At 35.8% G+C, this 13,337-nt stretch overlaps 1 protein-coding gene across 4 annotated transcripts in view; it reads right to left on the bottom strand.

The window, feature by feature from the left end:
- Positions 1-13,337, bottom strand: part of KIAA0825 (KIAA0825 ortholog) — a 182,353-nt gene that overhangs the window by 71,896 nt on the left and 97,120 nt on the right. For 2 of the 4 annotated variants that reach the window (XM_058168192.1, XM_058168196.1), the window contains one exon: positions 8,111-8,205. In XM_058168192.1, the coding sequence (XP_058024175.1) occupies positions 8,111-8,205 (95 nt within the window). Of the gene's footprint in view, positions 1-1,426; positions 1,603-2,950; positions 3,816-8,110; positions 8,206-13,337 lie in introns of those variants that run through there. The other 2 variants (XM_058168195.1, XM_058168193.1) reach the window with 2 other exon arrangements.

Below are 13,337 nucleotides of genomic sequence, written 5' to 3'. Positions count from 1 at the left end.
CAGCCAGATCACCCTCACGTCCAGATATTCTTACTTTTAGTTCTGCATGGATCCCATCCACTATTCCAGCTATATATCTAATGTCTGGAATTACATGTTAGGTATTTGAAAGTTGCTGATAAACAGGTAATTGGCCTGTAATTGCTTGGTGCTGCCTCTTTAACCAAGCTTCAATTTCTCTTCTTGAAGCATGTTGTTAAACTGCTTGGCAATATATTTATGACGATTGTAGCATCTTGGAGTCATGTGTTTACCAACTGCAATCTTTCCAGTCAGCTTTTGACAAGCAATGGGTGAAGCTGGATTCACTTAACGACAGTGTGCTTCACTTAGTAACTGCAGTGATTCAATTAACAACCATGACAAAAAAGTTCATAAAATTGGAGGTAACTTTTAACTACTATCTTGCTTAATGACATAACTTCTGGTCGTAAATTGAGGATTACCAGTACGAGCATCTTTTAATACTTGTACTAGCTGCTTCTTTGGTACAAGCTTCAGTGCAAGCAAGCTTATTCTGTTGTTTTGATGCTGTTCTATATGCTCAATTCTTCTTTTTTAATTAATTTGTTCTTTCTGAGAAGGCAGAGAAGTGGATGCCTGGTTTGAAAATGAAAATGATTTAATAATATGCTGCCTTCCTTTGCTGCCGACAATCTGTGGTTTGCCTTAGCTACTTCTGGCAAGGCTTTGATTTCTTTGCCCTGGATAGACTTTCACAGTTCTTCCAATTCTGCTTGTGTGAATATTTTATATTATAAATCAACATTGATCTGCTAGCTCTGTTCTATTATTACTGATTCTGGATGTTGTTTTTTCCAGTACTGGTATATTCTTTTCAGATATCCTCCTCACAGTTTCCTGGTTTCTAGCCTGGTGACGTAACCAAAACACCAAACTGGCTCTCGTTATGGCTCTCTTCTTGTTAGGGACAAGATTCCTGACTGTTTGGACCTCACAGTTTCATAAGAACTTCATCAAAAAACTTTCCAAAATTTTTTCAGTTTGATGTAGTTTTTACCACATTCAAATCCAAACACTTGGAAAGTTTTCAAAAGTGTGGCTCTCAAACAAGGAAAAAATTATGAACCTGTTCTAGAATATTCAATTTAGAGTCAAATTTCAAATGAAGCCATGCATCTTAGTTAAAGACAGAGTAACAGAGGACTAAAAGGCTCCTTTAAGATTTAAAATTGAAACCATATAGTTTGTAGAACTGAACTATCTGTTCAGGAGGAACATGTTTCGGGCAAAAGGCAATTCAAAATAGATTTTTTTACAGATGATTAAGCAATCAAGTAATTAAAAAAAGAATGTGAGATTCTGGACTTGGAAATAGGAGTATAAGTTAGAATAAGTGCCGGGAAACATGTCAAGCACTAGGAAAATCAGTAAATCCAGATAGTTCAAATGTGTATAAAGATTTATTGTAAACTTGAGCTCTCTACAAGAATCTGAACTATTAACGGCCAAGGGAAGTTACTGGGAGATAAGAATAAAAGGAATTCAAGGTGGGCTGGACTTAGATCTCTTGTAGTCGTGAAGGAACTCATGATTGGTGACACATTTGACTCCCTCCCTTGGGCTCAGCCTGGTCATCTCCTACAATAATAAAAAATTATATGAATATTGCATCCAGTTCCAAAGCCAAATTCTAGAAAAAGGAATTATTTGGGCAACAAATCAAATAAGAGCAGTACAATGGATATCTGGACTGAAGGATATTTATCAGGTTTCAAGCAAAAGTCTTAGGGATATATCTGCATGCGTCATAATAGGCAGAATAACAAATAAAGCTTGCTGACTATTTACTGGAACTCCTAGATAATAAATGTTTGGAGCTAAAAATAAAAAAGTATGAAAATATGATTCTGCTGTAATCATAAACTTTGGTGATCTTAATAGGTAACAAGGCTTCATAACTGTTTTGTCCATTGGTCTAACTTGCCTTTGATTATCATGTACAACAAGATAATACCCTCTTAGATTTGGAATGAACTATTGGAATGTTTTTCAAGTAACTTCCAGTGAATTTAATCAAAAGAAATATGTAGCTACTTTGTAATTTATTCATGCCACTCCATAAAGAGCAAAGCCCCAAATGTTTTTATTTCTAATATTTCATCTCCTCCCTAATTGGGTCATTTAATTTAGGAGTTCAGAGTTCTTGGGGATGAAGAATTAATATAAAATTCTATTGGTCAGTCCATTCATCTATCCATCCATCCAAAAATAGAAGGGTCAAATTATTAGAATTTCAAACTGCTGGCATTTTAGATTCAGAAATATCTGGTAGGTGCTTGAAAGCCTATCTTATATGCTTTGACTGGCATTTTACATTTATTGTGCCCTAGTGATCTGAGATGTTTAAAAAGTTATTATAGCAATATGCAAGAAATTGAAACTTACAAATTAAGATTACAAATTACATATGCTTTTGTTTGCTTTAGTTTCTTATGCTAATATAAAGTATCCTGTAAAAATTGAGATATTTATACAGGATAAGTCCTAAGAAAAGAACTGTCTTCAATTATATCTTATTTTTATCAAAAAAGGAGATAGCGAGAAGTAAAAAAAAAAGAAAATAAAACCACAAGTGGAATAGTATTACATTAGCTATTTAAAATGGGACTGGTGATAAGAAAATTTGATTAAGGAGATTCTGCTGCTCTGCATACAAAAAGAATTCATTGTACTTCATTAACAATAAGTTATTGAATTCAATATAGCATTTACTAAGATTTGGCTTTATGCATAGAAGTGACTTCATTTTTTTAATCAAATGTAGCATTGAATAACCTATACAATTATTTCAGAAGTAATTATATCATTTTACTGCTAATTTTATTAAAACCTCACTGACAAAGATTTAGTTCTTTACAGGTGGTTAAAAAGTTCTTTATTAGCACAATTAATACGTACATATTCATGATATTTTACTGTGAATTTTCTTAAAAGGCTGCAATTACTAAATTAAAGAATAACAAAAAGAAGTATAAAAAAATAAAGGTCAGAAAAAGACAATTTTACTCCTCACGATATTAATAACAATAGCTCTGATATAGCAAAGATCATGAAAAAGTAAATCTTTCTGCTACAGTAAACAGAGCAGGCTGTTTTAGGAGAGAAAAATATGTTAGTTTGGCCCTCAAAAAACTCTCCTCTTTAATAAGAGGTAAACTTATAAATATGATTTTTTAATGTTCTTTCTGTATACATTTTAACATGGCTGGCATATCACATTCCTAACATTTTCAATACCAGCTCCTACATTAAAACCAGTCTTTGGATGGAAATTAATTTCCTGATGCTTAGATTTTAACTAACATTAAATTTTCATTAACATTATAAATGAAGCTTGTAATTAATAATTACAAATTATTATTGTAAGCCAACTGGATCCTTTCAGGATTATAAAACAATAACTAGTACATAGCAAAGCTAGTGTGCATATAAATCGATGTAGTCACATTTTATTACTGCAGTCCTTAGAGATAAAAATAGAACCAGTTTTTAAAAATTAGTGCAAATGCTTATTTCCCTTACTTAAACAACAGCATTTTTCAAGTTGAAAGCGAAAAAGGCAGAAGTGTTTGCAATCCCATTTTGACAGCATTGTGTGGTAGATATGACTTTCACAGTCTGCTGGCAGTTTGTAGGAAAGCCACCACACCTGTGACTCTGCTGTTGATTAATGAGTCTTTCAACTTATCGCTACCATCTGAAGAAGGGCCATGGCCTTTCCAAGCTTCACTGGTTCATTCACTTTCAACTGCAATCCTACCGTGCTAGCGTCTGTACAAAAAAACCCACACCTGGTTAAAGGAAATGAAAATATGTTATTTTTTTTTAGACAGATCAAAAAGGATGTAAAATTAAACAAAATGAATTGAAGAAAAGGGAATACAGTTGTATCATAACTGTCAACCTAAAGATTTATTTAAAAAGCCTCCCTCAGAGATATATTATATGTTGCAAACTTTTGGATTGACACTATTTGGATTGACACTGTCTCTCTTCACAACAATCTGGAGGTCTGTAACAAAGAAATTTCCATTTGAAAACAAGAATTTGCTACATGATTCAAGAGAAATCTTTCCATATGCTGCCATTATATTGAAGAACTTGTAATTTACATTTTTTTATGTCTCTGGCAATTAATAATACATTGAAACAATGAAGTAAGTGCCAACTTTACAAATCAGATCGCTATAAGTATCGCAATATTTTAAATATCTCCTTGGAGAACAACTGGCTTCAACCAAAAGGAATCCGTAGGCAATAAAGATAACTACCCAATGAGCCAAAATATCAATGCTTTGGGCTAACTAGATAAACTTTTTCCTTTTATAGAGCTGTCTGTAGTCTTCAAACTCTCTTTTCTTAACAAAATATGATATGAGGTGTGAAGGCAATTATAATTGGCTCAATGTCCTGAAAATAATTGCATTCATTCATTAAGACAAAAAATCCTCTTTGGAGGAAAGAAAAATAGGCTATAATTATAAAAATGCTTAAGAAGGAAGCAATTTTTTTCTCCATGTTATACAAAATAAGATGCAGCCAAGATAGATAAATTATTTTTGCCAAACACAAAAAATAGTAGAAGACTATGTTGTTATTCAACTTTAATTATGAAATTAGATTATAGAATGCTGAAACACAAAATTATTTTATTTTCTTCATTTGAGAGTACCCTGTAAAGTAATTAGTTTTAGTCAAAACATGGGATATTGCTTCTTTAGTTTTAACAGTAGAAGACACAAATGTAACACCAGCATTAGTTCAGACTGACTTAATTTTATGAATGAACAATATAACAACCCCTCAATCTTTGACAATAGATATAAATCTAAATGAACCGGATAGAAAAGGTATTTGATGCTTTTGAATACTGGTGTTGAACAAGATGCCTGACACACCATGCACAACCAAGAAAACAAATAGATTATTAAATAAGGCAAAAATGACCAAGTTGAAATTTCCATATTTTGAAGTCATTATTTGCTCCCTTGACTTTGCTCCCTTGAGAAATCAATAATACTGGGAAATGTAGAGGGAAAGAGAAAGCAAGACAACCAGTAGCATGGTGTACAAATTTGATTATAAAGACAATGAATGCACTATTGAAAGTTCTGAAGAGACAGGTTGGGGAAATTTTGGTTCATTTTGGAGATGAACTAACTATCTCATTCCTAAAAGTCAAAACAATTAAGAGCATATAATCTATCAATATAACTGTCCTTTGTAAACGAGAATACAGCTATGAAGAGTTACTAATCATAATAACTACATATTACCTCAAGCATTATAGGCAATACTTCCCTAAATAACAGCTTCCAAGCATTTAAATGGGGATAAATAAACCTGTATTAATCTTTCACTACCTGAAAAAATTATAAATAAGATTATGGGGTCCTTGAATATATATATAGGTTTATAGGCTTCAAGGAACATTGACAAGACTTTTTATATTTGATATGTTTCTACTGTAGCATACGACATGCAAAGAAACTGGTTTCAATTTAGGTTTCCAAAGAAATATTGCTGTCACAACTGTATGCCCCATATGCACACAACCTCATCATAGATTTGGAAGAGAAGGGATCAATAGAACAGAAAGGAAAGGCTGTTGTCAGGGCTAACATTCAGTTTCAAATAGGCTCTAATTTAGAGGGAAAAAAGTATGAAAGAATTTAACTATTAATAGATGAGACATTCAAACATGGAATATTATGACAGTTGAGTCTTTTTATAGCACAACTTTATCATTTGTTAAAGATAATATTTATAAAAAGGATAAAAGAAGTAGAGCTAGACTGTATTTCTTTTCTATATTACGTGATTAAATGCCGATACCCTTAGTGCCAAAAACATCATTTAATATATTTTGGAAAATTGTTGAAATTATTGTTCATACCATAATAATAAAGGTTTTAAAGGATGCTGCTAGAGAAAATCAGCAATATTATAAATATATTAACATTTTTTCTATCCATAGCCATATATGACATATATGTATAGACATATATGTACAGACATTATGACCTATGACCTATTACTTGCTGCCTATATGTACACTGTGAGTTTATGCACCGGAGACAAATTTCTTGTGTGTCCAATCACACTTGGCCATTAATGAATTCCATTCCATCCCATCCCATCCCATTCATTGTCTTCTTGTCTGATCAGTTCAAACAAGAATAGTAATACTATTTCATATTAAATATGTACAACTAACATTTTACCGATGATTGGGTGCAATATATAACCATTAAAGAACATATCAAGGGGACCAAGCACAGAACAAGGAGGTGGGCAGCGAGGGATCCGTTATTGCTGCAGAGCTAGAGAGCGGTGTGCAAGATCCCTCTAGTCTAGTCTTACACACACACACACACACACACACACACACACACACACACACACACCATTCTTTGCAATTAGGTCTCATCAATGCACAGGTTATTTGCTTGTGTATCTGTGTAATTTTTGAAAAAAGGCAAGTAAATGACAACTACCGGAAAGAATCAGGGGTGGAAAAAGTGAAAGGCTGGGGACGACTTTTCGAAATAGAAGGAAAGGATCAGGGACCATTTGCAAACAGTTCCCTGGCTGTCTATCAACTTAAACGGGAGGCGCAAAATGAAACCGCATCCACTAATCAGAGCCCTGTTCTGCCCATTGCTTGTTTCGGTGCATGTCTGGCAGTGTTTTGTCTGTGCTGGGGCAATGGTGTGCGTGCCCACACAGAGGGCTCTGCATGCCATCTGTGGCACGCGTGCCATAGGTTCGCCACAACAGGTATAGGTAGTCCTCAACTTACAACAGTTCATTTAGTGACCATTCAAAGTTACAACAGCACTGAAAAAATGACTTATGACTATTTTTCATACTTATGACTGTCGTGGCATCCCTGTGGTAATGTGATCCAAATGTCACTTGTCAAATGGCATGTATTTATGATGGTTGCAGGATCCCGGGGTCATGTGATCCCCTTTGGCAACCTTCTGACAAGCAAAATCAATATGGAAGCTAGATTCACTTAACAACCATGTTCCTAACTTAACAACTGCAGTGATTCACTTAACAAATGTGGCAAGGAAGATTGTAAAATGGGGCCAAGCTCAATTAACAGCTGTCTCACTTAGCAACAGAAATGTTGAACTCTATTGTGGTTGTACGTCGAGGATACCTGAATATCAAATCGATACTTCAGTAGTTCTCAAATAAAATCATTTTCAAGTCTTCAATATTGCATAGTAATTTAACATTTTTCATTTGTTATTGTTGCCTCTAACGTTCTTTCAGGCTATCTTTGGGCAACATATCAGAATTTTCTTTTATCTGCAAATAGCATAATTTATTATGAGCTGGTTGTTACAGAAATCTGCTGTAGCTCTTCTTATACAAGAGACTTTGTGAGGCCCATATGTCTCTATTTTAGTACTATACTGCATAGGAGAGGAAAAAATCTCTTCACTAATACATAACTTACCACTCTTTTTAGTATTCATTACCATTATTTAACATGCCATACAGCAAATCAATTATATGGTCATTTGTTATGATAGAAATTCTCTAGAAACATTTTTAATCTGGCATCTTTTCATGTAAGTGAACATTAATGCCAATAAAATCATGAAAAAGTCATATCTTTAGGAAAATAATACATACATATCCTACTTTTCACCATTTTCTCACCATTTATAACTCAATTAACACAAACTCTTTCCATGTGGCTTCTTTGTAGTATCACACATGAATCCTTCTTCTATTCTGCCATTTATTTATTAGTTTATTTATTGCATTTAAAAGACAATTTCACATGTAAGGAAAGAATATCAGTTTCTGTGTTTTTTAAAGAATTCCCACAATACACTCCATATAAGGTAGCACCTCTTGTTTCCAGAAGTATCTTTTCAAAAAGGAAGATAGCGAAAAACATGCAATGAGCATCAGCATAGAAACAGATGTTTATATTTAAACTTTTAGTCCATGAGTTAAAATGACTTTTTACATTGTTTCACATTTTATCATTTCACACTTTATCAAACAACACAAAGCTTATCAAACTCTAAGAAAACTTTCCCCTTCTGTATTTCAATACCTGTGTGCTAGCAGTGTCCCAAAGGTGATTCTATTTTGTCCCAAATAACTTGGCAGCAGATCTGACCAATCCCACTTCCACTCATTAATGGCACACTGTTGATATAAAAAAAAGAAAGTATGCTTAGTTATTAATCAGAGTTAATATGATCAGCAAATTAAAACTCCAGCTGTGATAAACTAAATAAGGAGAAGTGAGGGCTAGAGCAAGGACTTACACAGATAACATCAATCTTATCAACAGAGGAAGTGTTTTATTCTAGTAAGTCAGCAATTAATTTATAAATCCATTTGGGGATGTAGCCATTATTTATATAAAGATAAATCAATTTTTGAATTCTCCAGTTGTTAATGGCATTTTACTAAACCATTCTCCTTGAAAGATTATACATTTTGTATGCATTTTAGCAAATTAACTTTTTACTGACATAAATTATACCAACAGAAAGACTTTAGTGTAACTACAATACAGGGGTGAAATCTAAAAATTTTCCCTACCAGTTCTGTGGGCGAGGCTTAATTGGTGAGTGTGGCTTGGTGGTCAGATGACTGGATGGGTGTGGCCAATAACAATAAATAATAAAAATAATAAATAAGGTATACAAAACAGTAAGAGGTACCAAAAACCAACTTTCACACTTTACACACATACAATACAACACAACTGACTCACACACAATGTAAAAGCAGCTGCACTTCACCCAAAATGGCCCCTGCAACAAGCAGGAACCTCACACTTTCACACTTTCACACTTTACGCATACACAACACAACTCACTCACACACACACACACACACACACAATGCCACATACAGCTTTGTGAGATTTTGTGTGTTTGTGTAGTTAGAGTGAAACACTACAGAAACACACCAAATCTCAGAAAGCTGCACAAATATTTTATTTTATTATTTTTATTTATTTTTTTAGAACAGGGGTCTCCAACTTTAGTAATTTAGTTTGTGGACTACAACTTTCAGAGTTCCTCATTCAGCAAAGCAGGAAGTCAAAGCAAGTTTTTTTTTTCTTCAATAGCTGAAAAAAACATGGCATTGCCAGCCCGAAAGAGCAGTAATTATAGGTAAGTGAGGAGGGGGAATTGGCTGGGCATGGGTGGGAGCTCTTGTAAGTGGGGGCTGTTAAAAAATGAGTTTAAAAGCCTGTGAGGATCAGGAAACTCCTCTGGGATCGCCAGAGGAGGATTTTAAAACTTCGGGTTTTTTTCTTTTTCTTTTTTCCCTTCAGCTGAAGAGGATTTTTTTAAAAAAACTTTTAAAGGGTTTTGATGATCTCTGCCCAGCCCCACGATCATCAGAGGTTTTTTTTTTTACTTTTAAAGGCATGTTTCGGCTAAGAAAAACTTTTAAAAGTAAAAAAAAACCAACTCTGCTGATGGTGCAGCTCAGCAGAGGCGGGGTGGGGGGGGGGCAGGGGCAGGGATTTTTGCTACCGGTTCTCTGAACCAGCAGCTGCCATCGCTACCTAATCGGGTGAGCCAGTGCAAACCGGGAGCATTTCACCCCGCTACAGTATCACTTTACATATCTACTGTTATATAAAATAATCCATATTTCACTAGATTATTGGATATTTCTGAAAACTTATATAATCAGTGCTAACTCTTGTAATATCCACTTTACACAAACATTTTCCTTGAGATTGTTGAATGATTTCATGGAAGACAGAATGCCATCCAAAGCAATATGTCACTAAACAACATTAACTGTCATTAGGTAATAGCAAAATCAAATGTCATAATGAGAAGGTGGAAAGACAGAGTGCTTGAACTGAAAGGCGGTTTCTGACACTGAAAAGATTAAAGTGTGATAGATTATTGCCTGCATTCCAAAATGCTACCAGTTTAGTTCAGGTTTTTTTAAAATTAAGTCTAAGAACACATCTTTTAATTCTCAAATGTGACCTAAGAATAACTAAATGATTTTACCCAATAGTTTCATGGGCACAAAGTAGTCAAATCGAAATGGTCACCAGATCTAAATGACTTTATGCTGGCTCATTTAAATCTTTATAAGCTACTAAATGTTAAACCTATCATAATTGAGATAGGAATTCTCAAGATGTTATAAATAGTTCTAATAAATAGTCATTTCTAATTAAGATTTATTGATTGAGAGATCTAAAATTTATAATCCAATAGCAAAATGAAGTATATAGATAATTGGTTTAATTAAAAGTGTATCTTTCTTATGAGAAAATTAAGAGAAGTCAATATTTCATATGATGTAAACAATCTTCCTGAACTTCCAACTCATTGGTTTATAATGTTCCTATCCAGTTTTTTTAAAAAAACCTTGTTTTTTAAACAGACTTTTGACACAGACAATGTAAATTTTAATACTATCAATTCTCCTTTTGGGATCCTATAACTGGAACTGCTATCTATTCCCTTGTTCAACAATTCAAATTAGGGAGACGACTTCCGGTGTCCAGAGGCAACGGTCGTCTGGAGGCTTCTCCTGCCCCCAGCGCCCGAATCCGGCCGCCGCCGAGGCCCCCAGGGGCCAGGTGTTCCGAAAAGGACACCTGCCGCACGGACGGCTCGCCAGGGGTCTCCCAGCCGACATACAGGACTGGGGGGACCGATGCTGGCGCGTCCTAGGCTCGGCGGGGTTTGGAGGCCACGGGCCACGGCCATTACTTTGGTCGTCGCCTGGGCCGCTGTGCCCGTGACACCGGGCTTTGGATTTATAACTGCAGCAGCCTGGTGGTGAACAGGGAACGGAGAAGAATTGAGGAATGGAGAAGGGAAGGGGATATCGGTAAACGCGAGTGGAGTGCTCCGGAGTGCGGGGGGGGTTTTCTCCCCTGCGGCTGGAAGGAGCACGAGTCATTCTGGAGAGAGGAGAACTTAAAATAAGAAGATTACCGGTTTTGTGGAGCTCTGGAGAGAAGAGGTGATGGAGAAATTTAGGAGGGAGGGTTGAGGCCCCTCCTCTGGGGAACAGTGGTGGCGTCCAGCTTCCGCCTTCACTATGAGAATTTTGATGACATCACTTCCCTTCGGCTTCCTGGTTGACTAACTGTACTCTGGACTCGTTGCTCCTGTGAGTGCCCCCTGGTGGATCCGGAGGAAATTACAAGGATACTGTGCTTGCCTGAGGATTTTGAATTTTTTTTTTAATGGCAAAAGGTCAGAGACCAACTGCTGGAGAGATGGAGAGAATTCTGGAAAAGTTATCCAATATGGACAAGAAACTGGATGATTTGCAAAGAGGCCAAACGGAAATAAGAGCAGAAATTGTGACTATCCAAAAGGATTTAAAGGATACTCAACAAGTCTCAGCAGAAAACAAGCAGAAAGTGGAAGGTCTGAGGGTGAGATGCGGGCAGTGCAGAAAAGAGAGGAGACGACAGGCAATGCTGTGCTTGGACTACAGATGGATAAAATGTCTTATTTCCTTAGGTTTCAAAATTTGGAAGAAGTGGACCAAGAAGATTTGAGAGATGTTGTGACTAAATTGTTGGGAGAATTTCTTGGGAGAGGTGTTGATTTTATGAATTGGGATGTGGATCGAGTTTATAGAGTTAATTCACAATATGCACGCACGCATGCAGTTCCCAGAGAGGTTCATGTCAAATTTGTGAGAAGAGAGACGAGAGATGAAATTCTTAGAAAACATAGGAGTGGGGCACTGACTTACAGGGGCAGGGAGATAGCCATTCTGAGGCAGATTCCCAGACAGGTACGTGAAATGAGAAAGAAATATTACTTTTTGTCAAGCAAATTGTACCAGAAGGGAGTAGGCTTCAGATGGCTGATGCCAGAGGGATTGATGATTTTCCGGGAGGGCATTATGAAAAAATTAGTACAATTATGGAGGCAACGGCCTACGTGGAGGAACACAAAGCCCTCCTGGAATCAGATGACCCAGGAATTGAAGAAGGGGAGGTTATAGACCATGGGGCGGAGGCGGCTGCCGCTGTTGCGGCCCTGGAGTTGGGTCAGGCTGAACCCAGAGTTCTGAGATCCAAAACTAGGAAGTGATAAAGATATTTGGTATTGTGTTGGTTTTCCTTATTCTCTTTTGTACGATATTCTGTTTATTCTTGACCCTTCTTTATTGCGTATGTAAGATTTGTAAACTTATCTACTTCGTGTCACCTGCTTGCCATATGGCTGTTGTATGTGTTAAAAAATTTGAGTAAAATTCTTATCTTGAATAAGAAAAATGAAAATTTACCATACCTGATATGTATTTGTATAAACCTTTTTTGACCAATAAAAACTTTTTGAACAACAATTCAAATTAGGGAAACTTCCTGGTACAACAATTTGTTTCCCTTGATTTAGTATAGACAAAATCTGACTTGGTAAGTACCTCTAGTTGTAGCACTATTTATGGCTGTTACCAATTTAAGATAATTCCTTTGGATTGGAACAGAGTTATAAATGCCCCAATCTACAAAATAGGATCCCCAATAAACCCTGCAAACTACAGATGTTTAAGATTTTTATCCAATATATGGAAACTGCATGCTAGATTTCTAAATAATAAATTGGCATCATTTCTACAAAAGGATTCTTAACCGCAGAAGCCCAAACTGCTTTTGTGAATCATTGTTACTCTGGATTATTGTTTGGTCCTTTCTCATGTTGCAGAAAAGCATTCCAGTCTCTCAAGGAGGGAAACAGTTTGCTGCATTTATGGATCTAAGGCCAAATTTGATGCCTAGACCCAAATTCTGGCAAAAACTCAATGCAATGGTATCCAACAAGTAAATATTCCTTGTAAAAGCTTGTACAAAAATAATCAACTGCAAATAAGATGTCGCAAAGAGGCATTTTAAAAATGTTATTCCTATGAATGAATCTCAGGGCTGTATTTTGGCCCCAACATTATTTAACATCTATTTTAATACCTTTGGAGTTACGTTAGGTATGGAGGTATGAAGGCCATTTCTCTTCTCTTGACCATATAAAACTATGCTTGTGGCTATATACCATTTCAGACAAATGGTTGAACAATCTCTTCTTAAAAACTTCCAATGTTGGAAAAATTGGAACACTGCTATCATGTCACCCCTACTCCTTCTTTTCATTAAACTAGACATACCCAATTCCAGCAACCATTCTTTATATGTTTTAGCCTCCAGTCCCCTAATCATCTTTGTTGCTCTTCTCTGCACTCTTTCTAGAGTCTCAACATCTTTTTTTACAACATGGTGCCCAAAACTGGATGCAGAATTCAAAGTGTGGCCTTACCAAGGC

This window comes from Ahaetulla prasina, chromosome 2 (genome assembly GCF_028640845.1).
Source record: "Ahaetulla prasina isolate Xishuangbanna chromosome 2, ASM2864084v1, whole genome shotgun sequence".
Lineage (NCBI taxonomy): Eukaryota > Metazoa > Chordata > Lepidosauria > Squamata > Colubridae > Ahaetulla > Ahaetulla prasina.
This window is presented reverse-complemented; position numbering and strand designations above follow the sequence as displayed.